The sequence below is a fragment of the Bos taurus genome, chromosome 29 (genome assembly GCF_002263795.3).
Source record: "Bos taurus isolate L1 Dominette 01449 registration number 42190680 breed Hereford chromosome 29, ARS-UCD2.0, whole genome shotgun sequence".
In the NCBI taxonomy this organism is placed as follows: Eukaryota; Metazoa; Chordata; class Mammalia; order Artiodactyla; family Bovidae; genus Bos; species Bos taurus.
The window spans coordinates 33115559-33140619 of NC_037356.1; the positions used below are offsets into that span (position 1 = coordinate 33115559).

Genomic DNA, 25061 nt, shown 5'->3' on the forward strand with positions numbered 1-25061 from the left:
CGCTGAGAGTGGTGTACATCCTGGGAGTGGCTCATACCCTCCCTCATGTCCCTCTTGGATGCGGGGGTCCACACTCGCCTTGAGACTATCACTGGATGTGTCCCATCCTTCCTGGGTCTGGAGATTAGCTATGTGGCAAGAGGGAAAGCAATGGCACCCCACTCCAGTACTCTTGCCTGGAAAATCCCACGGACGGAGGAGCCTGGTAGGCTGCAGTCCATGGGGTTGCTAAGAGTCGAACATGACTGAGCGACTTCACTTTCACTTTCCACTTTCATGCATTGGAGGAGGAAATGGCAACCCACTCCAGTGTTCTTGCCTGGAGAATCCCAGGGATGGGGGAGCCTGGTGGGCTGCCATCTACGGGGTCGCACAGAGTCGGACAGACTGAAGTGACTTAGCAGCAGCAGCAGCAGCAAGAGGGAAAGACTTTGGTCTCATTCCTCACTGTGATCCGATACTCTGTATCTCTTTTGAGCAGATCTGAAACCAAATCTGAGACACATCTGATGATGAAGGTAACTTTTTCCTTTTGAATCTCAAGTCTCCTCCCTTTCCTCTCTGCCTTCACCCCCTTCTTCCACTGCATTTCCAATAGATGTATCCAGAAGAAATCAGTCTTCTTTTCAGATAGTTCTTTTGAACCCCTTCCTAACTCAACTCATGCTCTTAAGTTCTTTGTGTTACTTTTCCTTTCAGTTTGACAATTTTAGTTTCCTAGTAGAAACTACCATCCAAAGTGGGAAAAAGTTGATGGCCAAGAAAAAACAATCAAGAAGATGGTGATAGTGGCTTTGCCCCCTTCCCTACTTTTCAGGTCCCTAGAAGAACATTTCCCACTCGGCCATATTTCTACCTATAAAGGGCTAGGGACATGTGCAGCCCTGGGGGTCCAGCATTTCTCTTCAGGCCAGATAGATGCTTAGAGGTTCTGGAAAGAGAATCCTGTTATTGCCAGTTCTCCAAGTGGATCCTAGTGAGGCTCAAAGCCCTAGGACCATGGTTCATGTATATGTTGGGGGTGGAGCTCTAGATCTTGGGCATGCTGGCTGGGAATTAGCTTCCAACTCGCTTCACATCCCCAAGAAAGGCATCTTGGCAGAGAAAGAGGCCCTAAAACGAGGGCTCAGGGAGAGGCATCTCTGCACGAGCAGAGTTACGTCTCATAACTAGAGTGGCTGGACTGGGCAGGAGGTCATTTAAGCATTCTGGTTCTCCAGGTTACATCCAGATGCTAGATTGCCCAGTGTAATTGCTGCTGTGCCAGGAAGGGGCCTTCCAGCTTTCCATGTCCTGGCTGGTGGTGAGCTAAGAGGCTTCACCTTTCAGGGAAGGCTGTTCCTCCCATGTTCAGGCCACATTCCATGCATGGTCTGTGTGTCTGTGTATATGTATGTGTGCGTTTCTTACAAGCAAGTTTCCCTCATTTTTTTTTTTCCCTTTGAGCTTCATATGCTAGAGCCAGTGCTTTGTGGCTGACAAGTGCTTTGCGATGGCAATGAGGGTGACCTTCCTGAGCCCCCTTTGCTGCCCATCCTGGGGAACTGAGCCCCTATCACCTCTGCTCTCGCTCTGTGAAAGATCAGACATCTTCACTGCAGCCTCAGATCCCTGGTGTGAGGGGACTGTTTGTAGATGTTTCCATGACGCTGGTTTATTTCTTCTGCAAATACAACTATAATGGGGGGAGGGGTGAGGTTGAGAAATAGACCACTTTCCCCTTCCCTGGGTCCCTTGTCCCAGATCCCTACACTGTTCTCGAAATCCATCTTGGCTTCTTCCTGCTGAGATGGGGCCAGGCTCCCAGGCAGGTGGGGACGGGGGAGGAATCTTGTGCTTGAGGAGGCAGTCTTTTTAGAAGAAGAAGGAACACTTTCATTGCTCAAAGTGGAGACTTCCTGGCGATGAGCAACTATGACCCGCACTGGGGGTGGCAGTGTGCACACGTGTGTTCCTGAGGGGGGCCCGTGACACTCCTGCAGCTGAGCCAATGACTCACCCCAAATCTTAGCCACTTTTAGAGGTCATTTTAGTCATCCCCCTGCCTTCAGGCTGGATGGAACTTAACGTAATCTCATGTTTGGGTGGCAGAGAGTGCGCTGGGGAGGAAAGAGTGGCCGAGTGTGGAAGGGAGGAGGGGAGGTGGCGGTAGCGCGTGACCCCTTTGAAAAGATCTCCAGTGAAGGACGTTCTCAGCTTCCCCAGGCTGCTGTTCCCGGGTTTCCCCATCACTGAATCAGCACCGTCCTCCCGGGACGCCTTTTTGCTGGATGGAAACCGGATGCTGGGTTCCCTGGATGGGCGGGGGCACCGACCCCTCAGACCTACAGTGTAGCAGAGACTCCAGGGTCCCGTTGGCCGGCCCGGCGGCCACATTCCTTCCCCCAGAAACTTGCCATGCAGTGGGAGCAGGGAGCAGAGCCTAGCGGAGACGCGGCAGCGCCTTCTCCCCGGCAATGCGCATGATTCTGCGGCTCTGGGTTTGCCACACGTCAACGCACCTTGAATGGGCTCGCCCCCCTCGACGCGACGGGCAGGCATTCTGGCCAATCAGACCCCGGGCTCGCTGGCCGCGCCCAATGGAAGGGCAGCGGGGGCGGGCCCGGGGCGGTGCGGCCGGGCTTCTCCGCGGCGCTGGCTGCGCTCCGCCCGGGCTCCAGTGCAGGTGCCGCTGCGCCGGGCGGGAGGCTGCGCGCCGAGCCGAGCGGATCCTCGGAGGGATGGGGAGCGGGCCGCCCGGGCTGCAGGAGCCGCAGGAGCCGCGAGAGCACCGGCGCGGGGCGTAGGCTGCGCGGGGCACTTTGCGATAGGATGAGGCTCCTGGCTGGCGCGCGGTAGTACTATGATTTGGTATGTGGCCACTTTGATAGCAAGTGTGATCAGCGCCCGAGGTCTTGCGGCTCAAGGTGAGTTGAAGTGCAGCGTCCCTCCCCTGCGCCTCCCGCGGATCTTGGCTCCGTCCTCCTGCTGAGCCCGCGCCCTCCCGGCGGGCGCGCTCCGGGCACCGCGAGGAGGGGGGACGCCGTATCCGCGGTCGGCGGGAAGGGCCTGAACCCGGGCTGCCGGCGCTCTGGAGAGAACGCTTCGGGCTAGGGTCCACGCCGCCACCCTTGGCACCAGGGCTTTGCAGCGGGTGCCGCGCCCGGTGCCCTTCGCGGGCGCAGCCGCCGCCTCGAGCGCTGGGGAGGCGGTGGCTTTCTCAACTCTGCCGCCAGGGAGTTTTCGGGTTCTCGGTTGGCTGCGGCACGCTGGACCCCGCGCAGTGCCACCGGTCCGCAGGGGAGCCGGTGCGGGCTCGGCTTGGGCTCGAGTCCCTCCGGACCACACGTCGTGGCACCCGGAGATCGGATCCCCTCGCAGGGCGGGGCGCACGGAGCGCCGCGAGAGGAAAAGAGCTGGTTCCGCGGGGAGTCTCTCGCTTGCTCTGAGGAGCGGCCGACTTCGACTGGCTCTGCCCGCGTCCGGCTCCGCTGTACCTGAGCCCGGCCTGGCCGGGCAAAAGTTCCCCGGGAGCGCGCCGCAGCCGGCCACAGCTGGCCACAGCTGCTGTGGCCGAGAGCAGCGGGAGGGGGTCTCCACTGCCGCCTCTCGGGGCGGAGGGAGGTTTTCCTCTTTCTCTGTTTCCGGTCTGAGCTGGGAAGAGGGCAGAGGGAAGCCAGTGAGCTGGGTGATGCGCGCGTGAGCACGCGGGCTTTTGCTCTGGAGACCGCAGAGCGGCCCGCACGCCTCTGTGTGGCACCTCGGCTCTCCGCCCTGCTATGGAAGCTGGAGGTGCCCGGACTCTGAGCGCGCGATGTTCAGCGCTCAGACACGATCCAGCTGCGGGCAGGTCCCCAGGGCCGGCCGGGATGGCTTCCGGGGAGAACCGCCAGGTGGACAGCAAGCAGTAGGAGGACCCACAGCGGAAGACCCAGCGCCCGGCCGCGCTCGCGCAGGAGGACCCTTTGCTCACCTTGTCTGGGGCTGTGTAGGGGGAGGGGAAGTGATTTGGAAAAGTTTCTGCAATGAGATCGGTCTCGCTGGTGTTTGCCGGGGTGTGAAAACAGAGGCAGAGGAAGGCGAAGAGAAGAGTGCTTTTATTATATGGTGTGTGACCCCGGGTGGTTTTAAAATTCTTCCTTTGTCAGGTGGGGAAACAGACCAGAAGCTCGTGGGGTGGGGTGGGGGTGTGAGGTGGCTTGAGCTGCGCTTGAGAACTTGTCTCCAGCCTCAGTGCTCGCCCCTTCCCTATTGCCTTGTACTCTTCTGATGCCTCCATCTCCTCCCCTTCAGTTTGTGGTATGTTCCTGCTATGGGACTGTCGCACAAAAGGATGTATTGGGATGTTTGAATAAAAGAGAGATGTCGAAGGGAGGCTCTGAAATAGGATCCCAGCCTGAGGAGTCCAGGGAAGAGGATGGACTTTTTGCAAGTTTAAGCACAGAATCAAGGGAAATGTGTGCTTATATTATAGCAGCACACAGAAGGGCCAGACAGAAGGAAGGACTTCCCAGCATTGAAGGTTATTGGTTCTGGAGCTTCTGCCTTCTTTCCGGGAATGGAGAGGTCCTTCTGTCCGGGGTGCCTGGACATGAACCCCTGCCTGCCATCCCTGTGGGTTTCGGGGAGGGGGGTGTCTTTTTAGCCTAGGGGCTCTGTGTGTGGTGGTAAAGGATCTGGACTCAAGTTCCAGCACTGCTACTTGCTGGCCTGTGACCTTGGACACATTGCTTTGCTTCTCTGATTGTCACTTGCCTTATTGGGGGTTAACAGTATGAGCGTGTGGGGTATTTGTGAACATTAGTGCCGTGAAGAAATGAGGGGCTGGCTGAATGTTCTGTGGTAGTGGTGGTTTAGTCGCTAAGTCATGAGTAAGTAACTGATGATGATCTTGGTTCCATTTCTTTCCCCTGAATGATTCAGGGCACTGGGAGCTGGAAATGTCCCCAGGGGGAGTTCAGACAGTTGCCTTTGTCCAGAACCAAGTTTGCCTTCCCCGCTGACCTTGCCCAGGGAGATGTGGAGGGCTGCTCAGAAATCCTTTGAGAGATCTGCAGAACTAGAGTTGTGTCAGTGGCTGGAACCTGGTGGAGAGGCTGCAGGACACCCAGGAGGCATCATCTCTACGGCCTCCGGGAGTGGGAGATGGGCTGATGGGCCAGCGTTTCAGATGCTGCTGTGAGAGCTCAGCTGTTCTCTAACTGGCAGAGGTGACTTCCAGGAGTTTCTTGATGGGAGGGACTTTGAGATGCTTGTCTTAGGGTCTGGCTGAGCAGTGGTTGTTCCAGCAGAGGATTGAAAGGCTTGGGACAGAGAGAGGGGTGGCTTGAATCCTGTGTGTCTGGGGGGCAGTGTGGAGGCTGGGGAGGGCGTGCAGAGAGCCTGGAAGGTGGTGAGTGGAGTCTGCGCCTGAGGCCTTCGCTGAGCAAGCTGGTGCGGAGGACCCCGGCCTTTATCACCAAGGCTGCCTCCTCTTGTGGACCACAGATTCCATGCCTGGCTTACTGCTGTCCCCAGATAAAGCGGGTTCTAACCCAGACAGTGCTGGTAGCTGGACTAATGCTCTCTACTCTCAGCCTGGCCTTTCCTCCCTTCCTTTGGTGGTGAAGGCACGAGGGAGGGCATTTAGGTCTGGAATCTGCTAGAGAGACCCCCACAGGCAGCCTCTCAGCGGAGCGGGACTTGGCTCAGGACGTGGCATGCGTGTTTGTGTCCCCAGCACCCGCGGCTGGAGGCAGGCAGGGGTGTGTCTGGCAGCACGCGTTTGGGAGAAGCTGAGGAGGGGATGTGTGGGAAGAGAGTCAGCTTTCAGCTGCTGGCCCCAAGCTCGTCTCATGTGCTGACCCGGAGCTGCCAGGTCCCAGGGCTGGTGGTGGTTTCAGGTTTGAGGTTCTGAGACAGAAAGCTAGGATCCAGTTACCCAAAGGAGCAGAGGCTGCCTGGCTGGGAGATGCTGAACCCCAGCCTCTCTCTGGCCGGCCTCTCCTGGCTCAGAGCCCTGTGCTCTCCATCCTCAGATCTCTGCCTCAGGCCTGGCTGTCTGCCTCAGGCCTGGCTGTCAGGGCTTTGCTGCGCTGAGTGGGTGGGAGTGGACCTGGCCCACAGGGAGAGCCGCACTCCCTCCCCTGCTCCCCAACCCTCTCCAGTCCTCTGCCTCCTTGGGCTAGGCCAGGGTCCCAGGGCAGCTCTCTCCTGTCTGTGCCCAGTGATGGGTAAAGCAGTTTGTGTAAGAGAGTGAATGTGAATTGTGGAAAGAGCCATCATTGGTGGTAGCTGCTAGAAGTGCCTGCACATATCTGTGTGTGTGCCTGCCTGTGTGTGCAACTGTGTGTATGCGTTTGCACATGAATGTAGCAGACAGGAGACCCAGAGTCTCCAGGCGCGAGGTGGGGCATCTTTCCTGTCTGATTGCTGGTGGCCGTGGGTGGCAGCGAGGCTGGACTTGGAGCAGACACCCAGCTCTTCCCACCCTCTGCTCCACACGTGAGTGTGGACAGCTCGGAAGCTTCCAAAGTTGGAGGCTCAGCCCTGGGGCTGGGTTGAAGGGAGACTGAGCTCTGAGAGAAAACCTCAGTGGGGGACACACACAGGCAGAGCCAGGGGACGCAGAAGACGGGTCTGACTTGCTAAGAGGTGGCTCTGACCTTGGCTACCCAGTAGCCCAGACTCCTGAATGGAGAAGGGACTTGGTCCCTGGGGGTTGGGAGCTGGGTGCAGAGGCAGCTTGTAGCCTGGTCCTGCCGGGGCACTGCCCAGGGGAGCCAGCTCAGCCTGCCTGAGGCAGCTGACCTATTTTTCTTAGGAATCTTCCTGCTTTTCTCTTCTCTCTTGTGTGATTAAGCAGGAGATTGGTGAGCAGAGTCAGGGCCTCCAGAAGAGTTTTGGAGAACAATTCCTTGTGGGCCAGGCTACAAGCGAGGTCCCAGCCAGCCTGCCTGTTCTTCTGAAAGGGTGGTGACTGGGTGGTGCCCTCTGCCCGCCCTCACCCCCTAGCTCCCTCCCGGTCCAGGCCCCTGGCCAGCTGGGCTGTGGCAGGTAATACACTGTCCGGGTAACATGCAGGAAGCTGCTGTCCTGGTTTTCCGGCTTCCAGGTGGGGAGTGCTGACGCTTCATTGTGAGCAGACTCGGGCTTCGATCCCCTGCTTACTTTCGTCCACCTGGCACCTCACCTGAGGCCCTCCCCAGCTTAGCTCTGGGGTACTTGGACCAGGCCCACACCAGCGGTGGGCAGGGTGGGTGTGGCTGGGCCTCTCTGCGGAGGAGCTGGAGGAGCTGCTGCAGGAGCAGAGCGGAGGTTGGATTACTGACTGCTTCCTGCCAGTGGCTCCTGGGGAACAGGCTCTTGGAAATACAATCTAGCCGAGAGCAAATTAAGGTGGCTAAGAGCTGCTGCCTCCTGGGCTGCCTGGGCTGGAGAGTTAGGGAGGAGAGGCACCCATGGAGGAAAGGTGTCCTATCCCTCCCCAGTGCCTTGTTATATGATGGGAGGGCCAGTTTGGGCTCACCTGATCTCTGACTTCTACCCTCAGAGGTTGATGGGGAGTTGGGGCAGAAGAATAGCTACAGGGAGACCTTAAAAGGTGGGGACTTCTCCAAGGACCTCCTAGGTGGGGTGTGGGGGTCCTGGCTGGAGGCAGAATATCCCAGTGACCTCTGGCCCACCCACTGTCTGCAAAGGACACCCAGGGTGCAGCCTTATGTGGACATGGCTGTTTCTCCATCTCACACTTGGCTATGTGTGTATGGAGTCTCTCCTCTGCTTTCCTCATGCAAGCCTCTGGGTCTGCATCTCCCGGGTGGGGGTAGGGGGGAAAGGACGTTCCAGGGGAGCCCGATTCAAGCTTCCTGGGATCTCCTGGAACCCCCTGGCTTGTCACAGAGGAGCGACTGGGGGACTATTGGGGGCTGTGCCTGTTTTGGACTCAGCAGGGATTATTTTTAGGCTGGCAGATGGAGGTGGCGGTGGCTGTCGCTGGTATTATTAGACAACAGGCCTGTGGTTTGGGAGTCTGGTGCCCAAGGGGGCGGGGGAAGGGGGGAGCCTCCCCGGGGACGTGTACTCACTCACTCACTGAGGTGGGGAGGTCTCCCTGTGCCGCAGATAGACAGAGCCGGAGCTCCTGGGTCCCAGGCAGAGTGGGCTCAGCCCTGCACCCGCAGCTGCCTACTGACCCAGGCCTGCCCCGCTGGCCTTCTTGGGTTCAGGACTGCAGGGGTCTGGCTGTGAGAACCTGTCCTGAGTGCACTGTGGAGGGGCTGGCCTTTGATTCAGGGAACAGAGGGGAGGGGGCTGCTTCTTGGGTCAGTGTGGGAGGGGCCTTGTGCCTTGGTACCTAGCCTGTGGCGGGGGGCAAGTGGGGGCAAAGGGGAGACAGGACAGCTGGAACCTGCCCCTACCTAATTGCCCCCCGCGCCCCCCGCCGGCCGCTGGCCCAGCCAGGGGACAGAGATGGTGGTACGTCTGTCGGATGGGTGTTGGGGTCCCACAAGGACCTGGTATGTAGTAGTGACCTAGAGGAAGCTGGTTTGTCTGGCGGCTGGCCCTCCCTGCCTGGTTCCCAGACCTTGGCTGCTGCCACCAGATTTTGCAGTCTTGCTGCCTCTCCTCCCCCAGCCCCGCCCCTGGAAGAGCTCCAGCTTGGGAAGAGGGGTGGGGGCTGTGCCAGGCTGTGGAGGGCTCATGGTCCTGTGCTCACAGGGATCCAGTGGCAGCCCTGGACCTGGCAACCTGCCGGGCACCACCTGGCCCAGAGAGCAGGAGGTCTGCACCCTGTGGGCTTTCAGAAAGGTTAGCCAGACCACGGGGCACCTCCTCCTCCTATGTCCTCTCTCCCTACCAGGGAGCGCTGGGCAAAACCCCAAAGTGCAGATTTGCTCTGCTCCTCCGGGTACAGCTGGGTCCTGCCATCTCTGAAAAGGGTGCATGGAATCCAGGACACCTCGTGCTCCCTGCGGTGCTCACCCTGCGGGTGCCAGAGTCCCCTTGAGGCTGCTGCAGGCCTCTGTGGTGGGGAGGGGTCTGGGGCCTCCCCTCCTGAAGCCCTCCCTCTTTGGGTACCATCCATCTCTGCCTTCCCACACCCCACCCCCCCACCCCCACCCCCCGCCTTCTTCCTCCTCCCTACTGTTCCTGGAGCCTGGCTCTGTTCCCTCCTGACTTTCCTAATTCTCCATCCTCTGAAGGCCTATGTCTCTGTGTCCCTGGCAGAATCCTGGGTGCCCTTGACCTCTCTCTGTGTCTCTGTCTCTGCCTGTCTGTTCATACCCTGACCGTCTGTCTCCATTCTTGCCCCTGGAATCTCTTTTGCTCTTGACTTGGGTTGTGTCCTAGGTTTGAAGGCATTTCTCTCCTCCATCAAACCCCTCTTCCATCTCTGCTGCCAGCCTGTTTACTTTTTCTTTTTTTTTGCAGCAAGCTTTTCTGGAGAAAGTGTTTTATTAGACATGCTTTGGCTCAGAAAAGCTCAGGCTGAGGGGGAAGTACTCGTGGGTGATGGGTGAGAGCACACGCAGAGTGTGTGTGTGTGTGTGTGTTGAGATGAGGAAAGCTGATAAATATTTTAGGATTCTGAAAGCCAGGAAGACTGGCCTGAGTGCGGGGGCTGGGACAGGGCCTCCCACTCCACTGCCTTCATCCTGGAAGCCCGTCTGTTTTGGCTTTGCTCACTGTCTGTACTGCTGGTCTCACCATGTCTTCTTCCAGCTGCTGTCTCTGGCGGAGGGACGTGGGAAGACCTGTGGGGTGGGGCCCAGGTCTGGCTGGGTCTCAGGTGGGGTGCATAGCCCTGAGCCTGGGTGGGTGTGGAAGAGGCCACCTCGTTGCTCAGTTGCTGTGTGGAGAATGAGGCAGTCAAGGTCTTGCCTCCCAGAGCCTCTAGAACCTTTTCTATGAGAGGAGGGCAAGCAACCCTGCCCCCTGCCCCAGGTGGCCACCCCTGGGAGGCACTCCCGCCTCTTGCCCTGGCTCTTGTAGTTCCTTTTCTTTCCTCCAAAGTCTGCATGCTCACATGTACATGTGTACACACATACACTCATGTGCACACATGTCTGTTCTTTGCCCACCCCTCCAGGGCCCAGGGTCAGCCTTTGTGCCAGGGTGCTCTGAGGCGGGCCCAGTCCCTGCCTGGTGCCCCCAGGGGATGGGGTGGGGGCTGGGAGGAGCCTGCTACACTTTCCCTGAGGGGCTGGAATTTAGCCTTTGCCTAAAGCGGGTCTGGGAGGGTTGGGAAACCTGCTGGGGCCTCAGGCAGGTGAGGGCAACACTGTGCTCTGCTCCAAAAATACTCTGTGATCTTAGCTCTTTCTCTAGAAAACAGTGATGTCACCAATAGCCAATCAGCTTCCAGAAGGGTTGCCTCCTCCTTCTTCCGCAATTTGCGGGAGGAGGAGAGGGAGCTGGAGTGGGAGGGAGAGAAGGAGAGGCCGACAGAGACATGGACCTGGAGAGGCAGAGCACACAAGCACACAGGGGCCAGGCAGCAGAAAAGCAAAACCCTTTCCCCAGCATAGGCAAACGGAACCCCACATGTACCCCCCCACCCCAACACACGCTGATAGAGTCATACAAAGAAGGGGAGCAGGTAGACAGCATAACCCATGTGGGTGGGAGCTAGAGAGAGACAGAGATACAGAGAGACAGACATGGAGGAGGAGCCAGAGAGAGATGGACACAGGAGAGACACTGGAGAGAGAGAGACAGAACCAAATAGAAAGACACATAGAAAGAGCCAGATACACAGAGACACAAAGGAGAGCCAGACAGAGGTGCCTGGCAGGAGCCCACAGGGGTCAGAGGTGTGCACAGAGTCAGGCCAGAGCCTCAGTGGAGCAGCCGCTGTCTGTGGTGCTGCCTGGAGGGGCCCAGCCGGCTCTGGAGGAGAGGGGCGGGGTCTGGTGGGTTGTGTGGGTGCTGGGAGGGAAGGCAGGGGGAGGGGCCTCCCATCGAGCTCTTTCACTGGGAAGGAAGGTGGACAAGGTGACTTTGGTGTGGCAGCCCGAGTCAGGCTGGAGGTGGGGCTGCAGACCTGGGGCGGAGCCTGGGTTAACCTGTTCTCTCTGGGGCTGGGGCTGGGGCTGGGGCTGGGGCTGGGGGATATGGGCCTCTCCCTGCCTCACCTCCCATCCCTCCCAGTCCCTTTCTGGAGGATGTTAGTGCCTTATCTAGCCACGTGCTTTGTCCTCTGCCAGGTAGGGGTGGTCCCCTTAGCTGGCTGAGGTTAGTGGCCCCAGGGTCCCCCTCCCGTGTCCCCAGCATCCTGCGGTCCGGATGGTGATGTCTGGGGCTTCTCCTGCTGATAGACTTGGGGCTTGTACACTGGAGGGATGGAGGCCCCTCCCGCTCCCTCCTCTGCGGCAGGCGAGGCGGGCAGAGGGAGGAGGGGCAGAGAGGCCAGCTCAGGCCGGTGGGGTTTTCCCTCTGGCGATGCCAGGAGCAGCCTCTTCTCAGCTTGTTGGGGATTCCCCGCTCCTGTGTGGAACGCTCTTGTTTGGTGCTGTGAACATCAGGCTGAGCTGGGGGTGGGGCGTGGGAGGACGCTGGCTCCGAGTCTCCCTGCTGTGCTCTAGCAGGAAGCATCCTGGTGCAGGAAGAGGTCCCCATTCACCCTTGGCTGCAGTGCCTGCCCGGACCTTGGTGTCCACAGAGGGGCCGAGGCCCCTCTACCTTCTCAGTGGCCACCTCCTCAGAGCTGGTAGGAGTGTCACTGGGAAAAGGCATGGTCGGGCTGTGCTCTTCAGGGTTGGGAGGGCAGAGGTGGTCTCTGGGACAGCCGGGCAGGATCTCCTGGCCTCTCCTTTCCTGCGTCCCAATGTAGCTGTCCCGCTAGGTGCCCACGGCCTGCGAGAGGAGCCCGAGTTCGTGACCGCAAGGGCTGGAGAGAGCGTGGTCCTGCGATGCGACGTGGTCCACCCGGTGACGGGGCAGCCCCCGCCCTATGTTGTGGAATGGTTCAAGTTTGGGGTGCCCATCCCCATCTTCATCAAGTTCGGCTACTACCCGCCTCACGTGGACCCTGAATATGCAGGTAAGGGCTGCCCCATTGCCCTGGCTTCCCGCCTGGCTCCGGGGGGGGGGGGGGGGGGGAGGGCGGGGCCGCCCTGTCCCTCTTGCCTGTGTCTTGTAACCTCTCGTCCTTTCCGATGGGCCTCTTATCTCTGTTTTCCAGTCGCTGCCTCTGTCCTCCCATCCTTTGCACTCTGGTAGGTTTTAATTAAGTGGCGAGAGGAGAGGGACAAGGAGGTGGGGCAGACACAGGGCTTCCTGAACAGCCTCACCGATCCGCAGGGGGCCCTGCGGATCCGGAGGCCAGAGGAGAAGGGAGGCCCAGAGCCCGCCGCGTGGGAGAGGAGGCCGGCTGGAGGGTGGCTCAGTAGAAGCAGCTGAGTCAGAGCCTCGGCAGGCAGCCATGGGGTTTGCTCTGTCTGGCTTCGCCCACTCCCTCCCTCTGGCTCTGAAGTTGGGGCCTCTTGTCCTGGGTGGAGGGAGCGTCTGGGCACCCACTCTGCCTCCTCCTCCTGGCCCCCTGTGTCTTGTTCTGCAATGACTCCTGCCATTTGGGCCTCACTGAGTCACTGCCAAGGGCCTGCCCACCAGGGAGGAGGGCATGGGGCAATATGAGTGTGTGCTCCGGTGTGTGTGTGTGTGTGGGTGTGTGTGCGCGCTGGGGTTTAAAGGAAGAGGAAGCTGGCAGGACATGGGTTTTATCTTTACCTCTGGGCTCTGAGGTCTGCCTTGCATTTTTGTCAGCTTCTATTTCTCTCTCTCTCTCTGCCCTTCTCTCTCCTCCTGTGTCTGTCTCTCCGGCCCTGGTTGGTTGGGACTGTCTGATTTGTAGGCAGATTGCCAGTGTCGAAAACACAAGGAGGAAAGCAGAGGAGGTCGTGACATTGGGGCGAGGAATGGGCTGGGCTGAGGGAGGACCCGGAGGGCACTCTGGGGAAGGGGTCTGAGTTAGGGAGGGTGGCTTGGAGTAGATTAGAGCTCTACCTGCCAGCTGCTCTGAGTTCTCAGGCTACACGCAACCCCCACTCCAGCCAAGCTTGGGGCCTGGGCTCTGTCTGGACCAGTCCTCTCTGCTCTCTGGCCCCAGCGGCAGGACTGGGAGGGGATGTCAGCACCCTGTCCCTGGTGGCCTCTCCCCTGGCTGCTGTAGGGAAGCCACACAGACAGGGTGCTGGGCGTGGCAGCCACGGGGACCCCCGGGACAGGATGTTGCTCAGCCTGGCCGGAGGTTCCCAGGGCCACTCATCCTCTCCTATCCCACCTCAGCAGAGCTCCTTCCTCTGTTCCGTCCCTAGAGAATGGGACGGTGCAGAGAACTGAAGCCTTCTTGGTGCAGCTGGTGGGCAGAGAGAGCAGGGCTTTTGGGGCCGCTCTGCCCTGGGCCTGCCTGCCCTGGGCTGGGGTCGAGGGAGGCTGTCCCTGTGGGGCTAGGGCTGCAGGGGGCAGCGCCCTGCCCTGACCCTCTTGGTCCCTCTCCACAGGCCGTGCGAGCCTCCACGACAAGGCATCCCTACGGCTGGAGCAGGTGCGTGCCGAGGATCAGGGCTGGTACGAGTGCAAGGTGCTCCTGCTCGACCAGCAGTACGACACCTTCCACAACGGCAGCTGGGTGCATCTCACCATCCACGGTGCGCGGTGTGCGGGTTGTGTGCCTGCGTGCGAGCGTGTTCGGTGTGTGTCCTGCGTGTGCTTGAGCCTTTTCCCAATGCCCCTGGGACTCAGCCCCTGACTGTAGCCTGCCCTGGAGACCCTGGTGCAGCTGTGCCCCAAGTTCCTCAGCCTTCCTGGAGACCCTGGCCTGGCCCACCGGTCAGATACCAGTCACACCCCTGGCCCCTTGGTCGTCCTGGAGTCCTAGAGGCCGGGCAGCTCCTGACAGACGGCGGTCACCATGGGTGGGGGCGGGAACTGGGTTCTGGAATCCGGGAGGGTTGAGCATCTGCAGGGTGGATTCTAGGGCAGTTGCAGGAAGACCCTCTTCAGGGATCCCCTGTTAGAGCCTTCCTTTAGTCCATTTGCCTGAGTAACCATTGAGTGTCAGCCAGCCGTTGAGCTGCAACTGATGGGCAGCAGCAGGACAAACCCAGGGCCGGGTGGTAATCCTGCTGGTCCCGGCCTGGAGGGTAACCCTTCCTATGCTAGTGGGTACTTACTTCCTGGGGTGAAGGGTGATGGTCTCTCACAGGGCCAGCGTCTTTCCTGGGACCGAGGGTCCCCTGTGCCCCTGGGAGTCCTCCTTTGGGAGGGGAAATTCCCAAGGAGCCGGGAACACTGGAACCCAGAGAAAGTGGAAGAAGTGATCCCCATGGTGGAGGAGAGCAGGGTTTTTGCTTTGCTTTATTTTACTCTTGATTCAGTTTGTGATATAGTGTGTTCAGCCGCCACGTGCCACACATACTGAGCTGGTTGTTGAGGCTTCAATGGCACGTATGCTTTGGACGCCCAGGCACAGCTTAGGTCCTTGTGGGTATGATGTCTGTGACCCTGAATTCCATGCTCAGCAGAGAGGAACTGGCAGTGTCCTGGCTTGTGAGCTTCTCCCAGTTTCCACTGGCCTTGTCTCATGAGGTTGGATCAGCTCGTGCACCTTCTGCCCTGAAAACCCATCAAGGGCCCTGGGAAAATGGTGTTTTAGTCTGAGACTGGCCTCTGGGACCAAACAGACCTAGGAGTGGTGGCCTTGGGGCAGTGGTCCAGGCTGCTGACTCACTGCATGCAACCGACTCCTGTTCGTCAGTCCCCAGAGACCAATGGTGGGCTTATTTTAAACCTTGGGTGGGCTGTCCCCACTACCGGTGAGCTTTTGAGTCAACTTCCTTTCAATGCCAGCTGTTGTCTGTGCTGGGAATGAAAACTCAGCTTAATATTAGTCCAAGCAAAATGTAATTAAGAAGGTAAACCTACCGCTGATGGCACCACTGATGGAGCGCTGAGCCAAGAGCCCCCACGCTGCCTGCTTTCTTGTGCCATCTCCCAAGGTGGGCTGATGCCGTCACAGCCCTGCCTGCCTCCCGCGCATCACCGCTGGGTCCTGTCCAGGGAGTGGAGGCGGGTGGACCAGCGGGGAACACGGGCCGACGAGACTCGGCTTGTGTCGTGAGTCCACCTCATTCACTGTCTGAGCCAGGACACCCGCCTCCCCTCGCTGAGCTTCACTATTCTGTTTCCAAGAACCGTGCCTGTGTGCAGGGCTGTAGTGAAGATTAAATGAAGCCCTGCAGATGAAGACGCCTTGTGCCGCGTTTGGAAGGTTGGCTGTGCGGGGGTCACTCTCTGCAGGATACGGGTCACCCTCCCCATCACGGGAGAGAACGACCAAGTTGGGCAGCCCAGGAGGGGCCTCGGGCTGGCAGAGGCAGCCTGGGTGGTCGAAGAGCCCTTGGGAATCGACCCATGATCAACATGCGTTCCTGAATGTCCACTCGGCAGGCTCTGGGGGTGTGCAGACTGAGCTCTGAAGGATCGTCAGGGGACAATCAGGTCCAGAGGCAACTGCAGTAGAGCTTTGGAAGCATGAGGGACAGGGACTTCTCTGAGGAAATGAGCCCTGGGCAGAGACCCTTTGGGGAAGAGGAGTTGACCAGGTGAGGGGGGTCGGGGGATCAGGCCTGCAGGGTGTTCCAGGGCAGAGGGAACAGCATGCCCGGAGGCCCAGAGGAAGCAGAGCCACCACATTCGGGAGCCTGGCTGCTTGTTGGAATGAAGGGCCAGGCTTTAGCACTGGAGCTCAGCTCGTCATGGAATGCTTTCCCTACCAGGGCCCCACTCCCAAGGTGAGCGACCTCACCCTCTCTCTCTCCCTCCTGCATTCTGAGGTTCCTTCTGGCGTAAACACTTCCCTTATTGAAGGAAAGAGTCTGGAGCACAAACATTGCATTTCTTTCAAACTAGAATGTCAGGTATTTCTGACCGGGATCACCCTGGGAAAATGAAAAATTAGAATCACAAGTTGTCTCCTCCTCCTTCTGTGTTTTCTTCAAGGCCAGTTGGGAGGAAGAAAATCCAATTATTTCCTCATTGCATATGAAATACTAGAAAAGGCCGAGTCAGGCCTTGCTTTCTGTCGGTGAACTGCTTGGAGGAGAGGCCAGCCTATTTCTAACCTGCATGATTAATTATAGGGCATGTGTGAAAAAAGAAGAATTAAGCTGGAAATGCAGCTGGCAGGCTCACACCTAATCCGGTAAATAATCGGGAGTCAAACCATTATTTTCCTGAAAACTTGAAATTGTTCAAAGTGCTTTCCTGATTAGCACCTAAATAATAAAGTAATTATGTAATTAGTAATTAATTTGTCACTTCAGGACATAATTTATTGTATTATCTTTTCCTTAAGCGTGACACAGAGGTAATAGAGGCCGAGGCTGTGTGAGCTGTAGTTCAAGAGCAGGCTTGGCAGCAGGACTCTGCTAGGATGGGCTCACGGGCCAGGGTAGGAGGCAGTCTGGGGCTCGGAAGCCAGGATCCCTTTGCAAGGGCTTAGAATGTGTTTTGGGGCTTCCCTGGTGGCTCAGATGCTAAAGAAGCTGCCTGCAGTGCAGGAGACCCAGGTTTGTTTCCTGGGTCAGGAAGATCCCCTGGAGAAGGGAATGACTCCCCACTCCATCATTCTTGTGAAGAATTCCATGGACAGAGGAGCCTGGCAGGCTATAGTCCATGGGGTCGCAAAGAATTGGACATGACTGTGCGACTAACATAGAATGTGTTTTACCATCACTTTTGGTGTGTTTAACGTCGGGTTAGGATTGACTTTCTCAAAGATGTTTGTTGTGCGTGATGAAGACCGCTTCCCCGGTCACCCAGCCTTCACTCATGGCCACCTCTGTGGCCACACTGAGCGGAGCTTTGGGGAGATTGTTGAAGAAGGTCATCTCACCATCATCTTGTCTTCAGTTTTATATTTGCATTTGTGTTGGTGTGTGCACGCGTGTGCACGTGCGCTTGCAGGCATGCAGCTATTTCATTGCATTCATCTGTTCATTCAGCCATTTGTTGAGACTCTGTAACTTGCCACTTCAGTTCTGTTCAGTTGCTCAATCATGTCTGATTCTTTGCGACCCCATGGACTGCAGCTTGCCAGGCCTCCCTGTCCATCACCAGCTCCTGAAGCTTGCTCATGTCCATCAAGTCGGTGATGCCATCCAACCATCTTATCTTCTGTCGTCCCCATCTCCTCATGCCTTCAATCTTTCCCAGCATCAGGGGCTTTTCCAATGAGTCAGTTCTTTGCATCAGGTAGCCAAAGTATTGCAGCTTCAGCTTCAGCTTCAGCATCATTCCTTCCAGTGAACATTCAGGACTGATTTCCTTTAGGATGAACTGGTTGGATCTTGCAGTTCAAGGGATTCTCAAGAGTCATCTCCAACACTACAGTTCAAAAGCATTGATTCTTCGGCGCTCAGCTTTCTTTATGGTGCAACTCTCACTTCCATACATGAGCTGCGCTAAAAGCTGAGCACATACTGGGATTTATGGAGATCTCTGCTCTCAGGAGACTTGGTCGTAAGTGCTTTAAACTGTCTCAGGGGACAGGATTGCAGCAAGTGCCTTCCTCGACCGGCTGACCAGGTGAGGCAGAGGCAGCATTTTAGCAGAGATGTAGAAGCACCAGAAGGGTGGGATGTGAGTATGGCCCAGGAAGGGGGATGGCAGGTGCAGCAATCCCAGGGATGGAATTTCTTGGCACTTGTAGGAAGACACGAAGGCTGGAGTGTTGGAGTCGATTTGAGGGATGTGTGGTGGCTGGTGGACAGCTGTGACCCCTAACATTGCTTGGGTCTGGGGCGAGGCTACCTCCTAGGAGACCCCTCTCACAGCTTCTCCTTGGGGCCTCAGAAGCTCTGGGCAGCTAACAGCGATGGCAGTACTGGCAAGATAACCACCATTCAGTAGCTTTATGTTTTACCAGCTCCTCTCACAGACTCTACCTGGATCATTCCTCCCATCAATGTGGAGGGCAGGGTTTTAGGTAGACCCCGGAATAGCTGAGCCCAGGGCTATAGGGCGAGTGGCTTTTGGACTTGAGCTTGGAGCCTTGAGACAAGGTCAGAAGTCCAGGCCCAGCCTGGTGTTGTGGACCCTCAGGCTGGGCCAGAAGACCCCAGGTGATTGTCCAGAGGATTGAGGGTGATCAGGTGGCTTCTAAAAGCAGCTTCGACAGATGAGATGGGATGTGTTAAAAGCTGATTGTTTCAACAGGGTGGGATTTTAGTCAGGACTCTGAAGCAGGTGCTGGGGGAGCAATTTGGGAGGGAGTGGCCATGGCTGGGCTGGGAGAAGATGTAGGATTGTTTCTTCAGGGTCTAGGTGATCCCACACCACCTGGTTTGTGATCCACATTAGGCCTGATGGGGCTCAGATGGTGTATGGCCTGCAACCGTGGGCCTGGCTGGGCTGGGGTTATGGAAAGATGGGTCTGTGGATGGTTGAGGTGTGAAGGGCTGCAGGTATATGGATGCCTCATTTATCCCCATGTTCCTGGAGCCTCTGGGGCACCCTGTGGTGCTGGACAAACAGTCCTTTATTTGGAATTAGGTGGCTACAAAAGGGAAAGTTTAGAATTGGGATCCAGCCAGACTGTTGAGTTCCAGGTCTCCCTTCCAGAAGGCAGGTGGGCAGAGCCTGTCTCCTGCTTACCTCCTGCCTCCAGGAGTGCCCTGGACTTGTGGGGTGGGCCCCGGAGCAGGGTGCCCATGTGCGGGATGGCCAGCTGACCAGCCTGCCCCATGCCTTCGGTCTCTTGCAGCTCCTCCCACCTTTACAGAAACACCTCCCCAGTACATTGAGGCCAAGGAGGGTGGTAGCGTCACCATGACCTGCATAGCTTTTGGGAATCCCAAGCCCATTGTCACCTGGCTGAAGGAGGGGACACTCCTAGGTGCTAGCAACAAGTACCAGGTGAGTGTGGGTCTGTCACGGGCTGCTGCACCCCCTCCTTGCTGCCCCCCGCCTCCTGTCCTGCCACCAATTCACCTTTGCGGAGGCACAGGTAGGGCTGGAGGCGGCAGGCGGACTGGGCGGTACCTGTGACCTTGGAGGTTCCCCAGTGCACAGGTTCCCCAGTGCACAGGCCCCGAGGCCCCCTCCACCTGGGAAGGCGTTGGTGGGGCCCAGGGTGGGAGCTGAATCCGTCTCCTTGGCTCCAGGTGAGTGAGGGTAGCCTGACGGTGACGTCGGTCAGTCGGGAGGACAGAGGCGCCTACACCTGCCGTGCATACAGCATCCAGGGGGAGGCGGTGCACACCACCCACCTGCTCGTCCAAGGTGAGGCCTCTTGAAGGGAGTCCTGGCCCCACTGAGCTGGGGGTCTTCCCAGGGTGTGGGTGGCTTAGCTGGGGATGGTAGGGAACCGGGTGGGATCTCATCCCTGTGTTGCGGGCTCCCTTGGTGGCCCTCAGTGGCCCTCCCATGGGGTGGCAGGAAGCGCCATGCCGACTGGGTTTCTGGTTTCTCTGAATGTCCAGGTGGTGTCCTGTGGTGTCTCCACCTTCCCCGGGGGAGGACTGCCCCCTCCCCCACCAGACTCCATCCTCTGGTGACTGCCTTAATAAGTAAGGGTTTGAATTGAGTCCAACCCCAGAGGCTTAAATAACATGAAGGGCATTTGGCAGGGCTCGTGTCTGTGGGGTCAGCACCTGTGATGCTCTGCCTGGGGCCCTGAGCCCCCCAGAAGGGGTGGCCTCTGTCCACCTGCTCCACTTCCCCCACCCCTGCTGGAGGGAGCTGCGGGGGTGGCTGCACCTGGCCTCCTGACTTGGGCAAGAGCTGGTGACAGCCACAGGATGTCTGGAAAGTCAGCACCAGGGCTGCTGGAACTCCAGCCGTGTCCTCTGCTTCTCCTGCCTCCTCTCCCTGATGCCCCTTCACCTGTGGTCAGCCTCTTACTCCTCTAGAGGCAGGCCGGTTCCTTTTGTGGGTCGAGAGAGTGGCCTTCCTCCTTGCTGTGTGTTTGTATCTATGGAGGGGTTAGTTGGCTATTCAGGGGGCCAGGTTGGCAGAGGGACTGTGCATGGGTGGGTGTCTGCCACGAGCTGTGTGCAGCCACACCTGTGGACCCCGTGCATCCTTGGGACCTGCAGGGTGAGTAAGAACCTGAGCACAGGCAGCAGCTGGATGCGTCTCCATGACAACTGCTCAGTTGTGCTGCCTGCTTCTGGACCAGTGCTGGCTCAGTTCCTCCCGGGGCTAGGGGCGCCCCTTTCTGAGGGGCAGAGCTCCCGCAGCTGGTGCTGTGGTCCCCCCCGCCCCAGGAGAGGTCACATTTGTCCCTGTCCCCCAGGGCCTCCCTTCATCGTCTCACCTCCTGAGAACATCACTGTCAACATCTCCCAGGACGCGCTGCTCACCTGCCGGGCGGAGGCCTACCCCGGCAACCTCACCTACACCTGGTACTGGCAGGATGAGAACGTCTACTTCCAGAAGTGAGTGCACGCTCTGCCCTGAGCCCAGCCAGGCCTCCCAGGGGCGAGGCTTCCCAGCAGGGACTGCCCTTGGGCTCTGGGAGCTGGTTGGGATGGGAGGGTGGGCTGGGGTCCCCTTCCTGTGCTCCGGGCGCTGAGACCAGTGTCAGTGTGGGGGGTGTCTATCCCACGCATCAGCCATGGGGAGGACTCCCGGGCACAGTGCCCTGGCATCGCATGGAAGACCCTCTCCTCCATGTGTCCTGTGTCCCTGCAGCGACCTGAAGCTGCGGGTGCGGATCCTCATCGACGGGACCCTGATCATCTTCCGGGTGAAGCCAGAGGATGCGGGGAAGTACACCTGCGTGCCCAGCAACAGCCTCGGGCGCTCGCCCTCGGCCTCGGCGTACCTCACTGTGCAGTGTGAGTGGGCGCACTGGCCATGCTGGGGACGGGAGGGTGGCCTCAGGGAAGGTGGGCAGAGGAGGGGCCAGGGCGAGGGAGGGGGTCAGCCCTGGAGGAGGCCCGACCGGGGCTGGTTAGTGCACATGAATGGAGCCCGCTCTGGGTCCTTCTCCCAGCCATGCGGTTGTCCCTGTCCACTGATCCATCCCACCAGCCTCACCCTGGCTGGGCTCAGGGCCAGGCTGGCCTTCCGGACACTGTCCTTGTGCTGGTGCTGGCCAGATCCTCTGTTTGCACCTGGAATGAGGTGCTTTTTCTCACTATCTGAGGATGTGTGTGGCTCACACCTGGTGGGGTGACTGTCCTGCCAGGTCTCTGCTCCCCCGCTGTATTGGTAAGGGGCACAGGCCCTCTCCCAGTGGCTCATCCACTCCTGCCAGCACCAGGCCCCTCTGGGCCTTCCCTCTGCAGCTCTCGGGGCTGCCCGAGACCCAGAGCAGCCGAGGGCTTCTGTGCAGCATCGTTCAGCTTGCTGGTTGTGGTGGGGAGAGGAAGTGTGATGAGGGCTTGTCCCTCCCTCCTGATTGGCCGATGGCTCTGTCACTCAGGCAACATGGTCCCCTTTTGATGCAGTAGATGACAGGCACTCCATCACTTGACGGCTTGTGTGGGAGAACCAGCTCCCCCACAGCACGGAGGGGCAGGCAGGCGAGAGTGTGACTGTCTGGAGAGGGCCTGGAGCGGTGTCTGAGCTGAGGATGTGAGCAGAACAGCTGGTGACCCAGGAGACCAGCAGAGCAGGGGCCTGGTGGGGGGCTGCCCGAGTGCTGGCCTCATGCCCTCATGCAGTGTTGCTGCTGCTGGGGTCAGAGGCCTCCTCCCCAGTTTCCACAGCAGAGGATCACTCTCAGCTGCTGTCCTGTGAGTCCCAGGTTCTTGAGAGCTGTGAGGCCCCAAGACAGCTGTGTGACCTGGGGCATCAGGTCTGTCCCACCCACACCTGCCGGAGGAAGAGGCTCCTTTGCAGACTCCTCGTGGGGAAGATCCCATCTGCTGTGTCATGGGGCACAGAGGGGCAGAGACAGAGGCACAGGGCTGGTAGGAGTGGTCCCAGAGGACCCTGACCTGCCTGGATGAGGACTCCTATCCTCCAGCTGTGGCTGTGCCTGCCAGGGAAGAGTGGTTTCCCGTCTCCCTCCAGCGCATCACCCACTCCCACTTGTCCTTTCTTACCTCCTTCTTGCCTTCAAAGAGAATCCGGGGTGGGGGGAGGAATGAGATTTTCAGGTGGGTGAGACAAGGATCTTTATTTCTACTAAAAAGCAGTGTTCAGAGTATTTCCCATTCATAAACCCTTTGAAAACCTTGGAGGGGAAAAAAAAAAGCTTCCACCATACAAAAGTAGGAAGCTATGTCTAAATATACACCTCGGCCTGGTATTTATGTAATGCTCTTCTGCGAAGGGCTCCAGACGCTGACAGAGCCGCCCATTCATCCCCACCGCCTCCCGGGGAGTTCTGGATCGTTCTCCTTCGTGGCCCCCGGGTGATGACTCACCCGAGTCGCGGGGCTGCTGCTCTTGTCGCCCGAGAACCTTCCAGAGGCTCCGTGGCCGACTCTGCACCTCAGCTACACAGACGGGAGACCGAGGCAGGAGGGAGCCCACAGAAGCAGCCTTGTTCCGAGGGTGTGGGGAGAGGAAGGGCCTGGGGTCCCGCCTACTTGGGAGGGATGCTGTCATCTTACCGGTCTTATCAGTGGCCAGACACTGGCTTTGAGGTTGGGAGTCTAGGGGCTGGGGTGCTGAGGGTCCCTGCTGGCTGTCAAGTCTGCAGACAGAGGTGTTTGGGGGTAACTGCAGGTGGGCAGGAGCGGCAGTGCCTCGGTGCATTCAGATGGGGGTTCTTAAGGATGCAGGACTGGACAAACGGGACGGCCGTGCTGGCCTCTGGGCGGTCAGCCCTGGGGGTGGGCCGTGTTGTCTTGTGGCCCCGCTGGCCTGGCACCTGGTGCTGCACAGAGTGCTGGGCCCTGGGCTGTGGGGTGGCTCGGCCCCTGCTGTGCCTTCTCATCCCTCCTTGCCCCAACTCCCACTCCTGCAGACCCAGCCCGAGTCCTCAACATGCCCCCTGTGATCTACGTGCCCGTGGGGATTCACGGCTACATCCGCTGCCCCGTGGACGCAGAGCCGCCGGCCACCGTGGTCAAGTGGAATAAGGATGGCCGCCCCCTGCAGGTTGAGAAGGTGCTGGAGGGCTGCGTGTGGGTCTCGGGAGGCCCCTGGCTCTGAGATGCTGCCTCCAGGGATCTGGTTCCCGGCAGGACCCCTCCACTCCCCTCAGAGTTCTGGGAGAGCAAAGAGCTGCTTCCCACGGGGCCAAGCCCAGCAGGTCTGGCCATCCTCCCAGACCCGAGATGCCCCACCCCACATGTCTGCCCACAGAGGGGCAGCTCGGGTCTGACTGGTAGGGCTGGATTGGATGTCAGCACTGACCACAGCTCCGCTCCACTGTCTGTGCCCGGCAGAACCTGGGCTGGACTCTGATGGAGGACGGCTCCATCCGGATCGAGGAGGCCACAGAGGAGGCTCTTGGCACTTACACCTGTGTGCCTTACAACACCCTGGGGACCATGGGCCAGTCTGCCCCTGCGAGGCTTGTCCTGAAGGTGAGGCAAGGCTGCGGGTGCCTCCATATGGGCAGGCGGGCTCCTGAAATGCCTGGTGTCACAGCCTGGCCTGCTCTCCTAGGACCCCCCGTACTTCACGGTGCTACCGGGCTGGGAGTACAGGCAGGAGGCCGGCCGGGAGCTGCTCATCCCCTGTGCCGCGGCTGGGGACCCCTTCCCCGTCATCACCTGGAGAAAGGTACCCCTGGGCTCTGGGGTTCGTGGGGGGTGGGGCAGGGGCCCCTTCCCGTCATCACCTGGAGAAAGGTACCCTTCGGCTCCAGGGCTGCAGGAGCGACATGGGGGTATGACTGGGACTGCTGTGTTCCCAAGGGGCAGCCCCGAGGGTGACCCGGGGGCAGTGGAGGGCTGCGGGGAGCACCATGGGGGCACGGCTGGGACTGCTCTGTTCCCAAGGGGCAGCGGAGGGCTGTGGGCTGAAGCCCAGTGCTGACCCCCTTCTGGAGCCCTGAGTGTCGGTGGCTTCTCTTCTGCCCTGGCCGCCCGCTCCCGCCCCTGTGTTTGGCCAAGGTAGGGAAGCCCAGCAGAAGCAAGCACAACACCCTGCCCAGCGGGAGCCTGCAGTTCCGCGCCCTGAGCAAGGAGGACCACGGGGAGTGGGAGTGCATCGCCACCAACGTGGTCACCAGCATCACTGCCAGCACCCACCTGACCGTCATCGGTACGGGCTCGGGGTTGGGCGGGGCCTGGCGCGGGTGTCCCGTTTCGTGGGGCTCTTCTGCTGTTGGAGACATTGTCCCTAGGACCCCAGCCTGGACATTATGCCTGCCCCTCTGGGACAGACAGCCACTGTCCTAACAACAGCCATTGAACATTTACCACTGGCTTTAAACTCGGTACCTAGTGGTGCATAGTGGAAGCTGGTATTCCCCTCAGGCTCACTCACAGAGACCGAGGCCAGCCTGGGTGGGACACCTGAACTGGCATCACCACACTGAGTGGTGGGCCCTGGATTCAAACTCCTGCTGGAGACGTGGAGGGCCTGCTGGACTGGGCTGCTCTTACGATGGTGTTTGGGTCTCAGGCCAGAGTCGTGTGGGACGGGGCCTTTTGGCTTTGCTGACCTCCATCAGGTGCACTTCTGTGTTCTGCAGATGAGCACAGTCCTGACGACCAGGGGTTGACTCCCCACCCTTGGCCCGTATCCCTGATGTTCAGGCCGTCTCCTGCTGGAAGAACCAGCCTCCCTGGCAGGACAGGTTTCCTCCTTCAGCCCTAGGGCCCGGGGCTAGACCCAGCTCCTCAGAGCTTCATGGCCCCCACTGCTCCCCGGGGCCACCGTGCTTGCAGGGCACCCGGGCTCACAGCCCCAGTCATGCGGGTTCCCTTCCTCCCTGCCTGAGGTGTCTGCTTGGTCTCCAGGCACCAGCCCCCACGCCCCGGGCAGTGTCCGGGTCCAGGTCTCCATGACAACTGCCAATGTGTCCTGGGAGCCAGGCTACGACGGAGGATTTGAGCAGACATTCTCTGTTTGGTACGGACCTCTGTGAGTCACCCCTGCACGCCTCGCTCTCTGCTTATCCCTCCCTCATCAGTCCACAGGGCTTGGGGGGCAGGTTATGAGGAGGGTGTGTATCTCTGCCCGCT

General features: G+C 59.1%; 1 protein-coding gene across 6 annotated transcripts in view; it reads left to right on the plus strand.

Annotated features, from left to right (window-relative positions):
* Positions 1-2657: 2657 nt before the first annotated feature.
* The window catches only part of IGSF9B (immunoglobulin superfamily member 9B), a 50543-nt gene continuing 28139 nt past the window's right edge, over positions 2658-25061 (plus strand). Inside the window, exons 1-12 of one of the 6 annotated variants that reach the window (XM_024987418.2) lie at positions 2658-2906; positions 11807-12004; positions 13464-13610; positions 18728-18879; positions 19128-19245; positions 20261-20402; positions 20659-20804; positions 22889-23031; positions 23313-23453; positions 23536-23652; positions 23985-24135; positions 24837-24960. In XM_024987418.2, the coding sequence (XP_024843186.1) occupies positions 2843-2906; positions 11807-12004; positions 13464-13610; positions 18728-18879; positions 19128-19245; positions 20261-20402; positions 20659-20804; positions 22889-23031; positions 23313-23453; positions 23536-23652; positions 23985-24135; positions 24837-24960 (1643 nt within the window). In that variant the 5' untranslated portion in view covers positions 2658-2842. Of the gene's footprint in view, positions 2907-11043; positions 12005-13463; positions 13611-18727; positions 18880-19127; positions 19246-20260; positions 20403-20658; positions 20805-22888; positions 23032-23312; positions 23454-23535; positions 23653-23984; positions 24136-24836; positions 24961-25061 lie in introns of those variants that run through there. The other 5 variants (XM_024987419.2, XR_009493348.1, XM_059883076.1 and 2 more) reach the window with 5 other exon arrangements.